The 4,272-nt window shown below is 36.4% G+C and overlaps 1 protein-coding gene across 1 annotated transcript; it reads left to right on the plus strand.

The window, feature by feature from the left end:
• Window positions 1-2,193, plus strand: gskip (gsk3b interacting protein). The gene is made up of 3 exons (XM_053509373.1): window positions 1-58; window positions 488-730; window positions 847-2,193. The coding sequence occupies exons 1-3, from the start codon at window positions 20-22 to the stop codon at window positions 1,003-1,005; spliced, it is 441 nt and encodes a 146-aa protein (XP_053365348.1). The 5' UTR covers window positions 1-19; the 3' UTR covers window positions 1,006-2,193.
• Window positions 2,194-4,272: the final 2,079 nt, after the last annotated feature.

The raw sequence follows: 4,272 nt of genomic DNA on the forward strand, positions 1-4,272 counted from the left end.
CACACCCTTATTTGCCGGCATGAGCCGGAAGTGCACCGGTGAACTCTCCCCGGAGGAGGTCTGTAGCTAACAATATTATTCATCTTTAACCAACTTATTAATCGTGTGAGGTCGTACCAGGCAACACATTAGTTCACATGTAGTGTGTTTTATTTTGCATTGTGTGACAGGTTTGTCATTTTAGCACAATAATTAATTGAGTAGGCTCTAGCTAGCAGTGCTGCTATTAGCCTACGCTAGCTAGCTGTCAGTGTTTATATCTAGATAGAGGGAATGATGTTTGTTCAATTATAGCGTTAACTCCAGGCACGTACATCACTATTACTGCGATGTTTGGTTTTATGACTGATTATCTGTACGCTGTTGGATTTCAGGGATCTTAAGCTAACCCACCTAGCTAGCTAGCATACTCCATTACGTCAGTGATTTTTTTTTGCCGATTCGACTGATAATCGATTAGCAGTAAAGTGCTCGGTGCTGTGTTTAGGGGATGGAGGTGGACTATCAGCCGGAGGATCTGTCCATGTCCTCGTACGACGAGCAGTGTGTTGAACATGGTGTTAAAGACATGAGGCTGGAGGCTGAAGCTATAGTCAGTGACGTCCTGTTTGCAGTCAGCAACATGTTCGTGTCTAAAACTCTCACCAACGGCCTGGACTTGGCTTTTATCAACGTGGAGACGAGAGAAGGAAAGCGCTACTGCTTAGAGCTCAGTGAAGCAGGACTCAGGGTGAGTGAGTGAGTGAGAGAGAGAGAGCACAGACACTCTGTCCTTAAGGCTCTGTTCTGTTTCTAATACCACTGAACTCCATGTTTCATCTCTCTTTACATTGCATTACATTGCAGGTGGTGGGACACGCCTTCGACAAGGTGGATGCAGGTCTGAGTTCGCAGTATCATGAGACTGTTTACTCGCTCCTGGACTCTCTAAGCCCGGGTTATAGAGAAGCCTTCGGGAACGCCCTGTTCCAGCGACTCGAGAGGCTCAAACAGAACGGACAGTGAAGAGTTCAGCCCGAACTCTGAACCCTAAACCCTGGACTTGCTTCCAAACATCTCCGCTATAGCTAGTGATCACGCTGCAGTTCTGAGCGTAAAAGTACCAGTGGCACCCTTTCCAATCCAAAACACCTTATTTTAGTTATGCTCTTAATTTTACAGACGTCTTGGTCAGATTCTAATAAGCTTCACAGTTACTGTAGTAGCAATGTTTTTATTGTGTTTTATGGTTTGGAGAAAAAAAACAACAAACAAACAAACAGAGGGTGCTGTATGATTTTGAGTGTAGGGTCTACAAAATACTGAAAATACTTTTGCACATGATTAAAAAAAATATTAACGGAATTTGTTAATCACTTTTGTGACTAGAATTGAAAACCAGCTTGTGCTGTTTTAAAGCTTTACTATTTTGTCTAAACTGGACCTGAAAAGCTGCTTGTTTTTTAAAAGCTGGTTGGTTTCTATGATGCCTTATTGTGGTGGTCTGGAATGTTTTGTCCGATGTAAAGTTTCATTATAATATAGTTTTAGTTTGGAAATACGGCTCATTTTGTGTATCTGTTTTCCTGTCATTTTCCAGCATCACGGAAATAATTTCACTAAATTACTTCCAATAGTTCAGTTATGTTTGAAAGGTTGTGTTTTGTCCAGACATGGTGTTACATACTTTATCCAATGTAGTGTCATTTCAAGAAAAAAAAAATAACCGTTTAGTGTTTTTGCTCTAAAACAGACAAAAAAATATATCATCTAAAATATCTGCATGAATGTTAGTGATGCCAAACATTGATTCCAGTTCAGATTTTACAGCGTTTTTTTTTTTGTCAGCATCTTTTCATTATTATTTTAATGAATGTAAGGTTTTAAAATGCACAATGCCCTTATATTATATAATTTATGACTTAAAGTTACAGTAAAGGAAACAACGGTCACGATACATAGGGCTACTGAACAAATATAACTTTTATTTCATTTTCAGTTGAAAGGAGAAGCATGGAGTGTGTAAGATAAGTCCATCAGCTTCAGAGTTTTCCTCGTATTTTTATGAGCCTGTTTAACTTCTGTTTTAATACATGTGTTGTTTTGGCCTAAGCAAATTTTGCTGTTTTGTGGAAATAAGGCCAATCATCGGGTTTGCACATTTCATTAGTGCTGATTTCTGTGAAACCAAATAAATCAGTCTTCAACCTCAAACATATTGTATTGAATTAGTGTTGAAAGTTTAAGCCAAAGCCCTAGACAAAAACACAGAGACTGCACAGGTAAAAATGATAATTACTTTGATGATTTTATGTATCTGTTACATTTTTATTTTATTTCAAGAAGAAGAAAAAACACCTGGATAAAGTTGGACTTTTACCACAATCACCATTGTGGTAGACTGATTATCAGTCTGGCTAATTATTAGGCTGAATCACAAAGCTGTTCAGCTTTTACATTCGAACATGTCTTTAACACTTTACATCATAACCATGTAGCACAGTTACAGTTGTCAGCACAAAAGCCAAATTGAAACCTGTTGTATACTATCCTATTCTTTTTTGCACAATGTTTTTGTATATTTTAAATCTATTTTTTAACAACAGCAACATCAACAACACAGTCTTTAAGAACATGTGACATTACATTTATAGTTTCTGAATCAAAGGCAATATAGGCGTCACTGTTTAAGGCCAGGAAATATAAATTATTCACAAAGCAGAAATTGCTGAAGTTTCGCCTCTTTAGGGCAGCATAAAGTGTTGTGAAAGTGACATTTTTTCATACCTCAAAAGTTTGGTGAGACTTCCCTTTATAGACCAGTACTGTTTTTATAATAGTTTAAACCAAATCAACACATCGTTTGAACTGACAAGCAAATTATTTGAGTTAATATGAACCCAAACTACATAGCATACTGCTCTCCCAAAAGTGCTAACAGTCAGCTGAGGGGAAAAAATTTGGTAAAGTTACAGTAGGTGATATAATTGATATTTACATGTAAACACTTAGATATTTCAGTTTTTAGGAACATGTGATTGACCTGTTTTGATTTTAATAATCTGCTTTTAAAGAAATACTCATACTTGTATATTTTATGTCTCATAACATAGGCTACAATTGTGTCTCTCACTACCAAAAAATAAAGGAAAGAGGAAATGGAAACAGGAAAGTTACATTTGCTCTGTAAAGGTTTTAAATTTCTATCTAACTAATAATTTTTTTGATTTTTTTTACAAATTTTAGATTTGAGTTGTCTGACACTGGAGCAAAACAGCATAACTAATAAAATTTTTCCTTTTGGAAATATTTGAAATTAATTTTCCAATATGCTCAAGTTAGTTTTTCAGCTGCTCCTGTTGAGAAGTAACTACAGCAGACCATCCAATCCCCACAGCAACTTGGCACAGGTTTTTACACCGGATGCCCTTCCTGACACAACCCTTCCATTTTATCCAGGCTTGAAACAGGGACTGCATCCATTGGCCAGGAATGTCCCATCAATGACTACTTTGCATGCTTGTTCAGAACTGCAAGTGGAAAATAGAAAGTGAAGACCAAACTTAGGACTTCCAAGCATCTTCACAATAGCTAGTAATCACACTACAGTTCTGCCGAAACATCTTAAAAGCACCCTTGCCAATCCAAAACACCTTACTACAGTAGCTTGTTTTAGTTATGCTAAAACCAGAGATTGCTTTAACCTCTGTTGTGACCCAAACCAAACGCAAGCTTGTTCTAGTTAGGCTTTACCATTTTGTTATCACTAAATTGGACCTGAAAAGATTTTTTGAAAAAAAAAAAAAAAAAAAAAAAGCTAGTAAGTCTCTATGACACCTTATGATGGTCTGGAAAGTTCTGTCCAAAGTGAAGCATTGAGCCTGGTTTCTAAAATAAAACTATTGTTTAATTTGTCATATATGGCACTCCTTTACCCAGGGTGATGCAATATTCATTAGACTCATTTTTTTTATAAATATATTGTGTTAAACTCAAGTAACCATCTTCCTATGTTGCATTATAGTGAAGTTAAAAAAAAAAAAAAAAAAAAAAAAAAAAAAAAAAACACACCACAGGCATTTGCATCGAAAATGCTTTCTAGGAAAATTTTCATGGAGAAGCTGCCAATCAGGTTCACACTATTCAATGGCTTTAAATTTTAAAACAAAATCAGCCAGCAACCTCAAACTTGTGTTAAATTAGTGCTGGGGGTTTAAGGCAAAACATTGGACAAAGTGTGCAAAAGGTTGACCTGACAAAATCCTTGGTTAAAAAATAAACATTGCAGCATAG

The sequence above is a fragment of the Clarias gariepinus genome, chromosome 13 (genome assembly GCF_024256425.1).
Source record: "Clarias gariepinus isolate MV-2021 ecotype Netherlands chromosome 13, CGAR_prim_01v2, whole genome shotgun sequence".
NCBI classification, from domain to species: domain Eukaryota; kingdom Metazoa; phylum Chordata; class Actinopteri; order Siluriformes; family Clariidae; genus Clarias; species Clarias gariepinus.

What these genes read in the sequence shown, in the direction of transcription:
- gskip (XM_053509373.1), top strand. Translation starts at nt 20, where the DNA reads ATGAGCCGGAAGTGCACCGGTGAACTCTCCCCGGAGGAG. An exon ending in GTGAACTCTCCCCGGAGGAG is followed by an intron (nt 59 to 487) that starts GTCTGTAGCTAA and finishes TGCTGTGTTTAG; the next exon opens with GGGATGGAGGTGGACTATCA. An exon ending in TCAGTGAAGCAGGACTCAGG is followed by an intron (nt 731 to 846) that starts GTGAGTGAGTGA and finishes ATTACATTGCAG; the next exon opens with GTGGTGGGACACGCCTTCGA.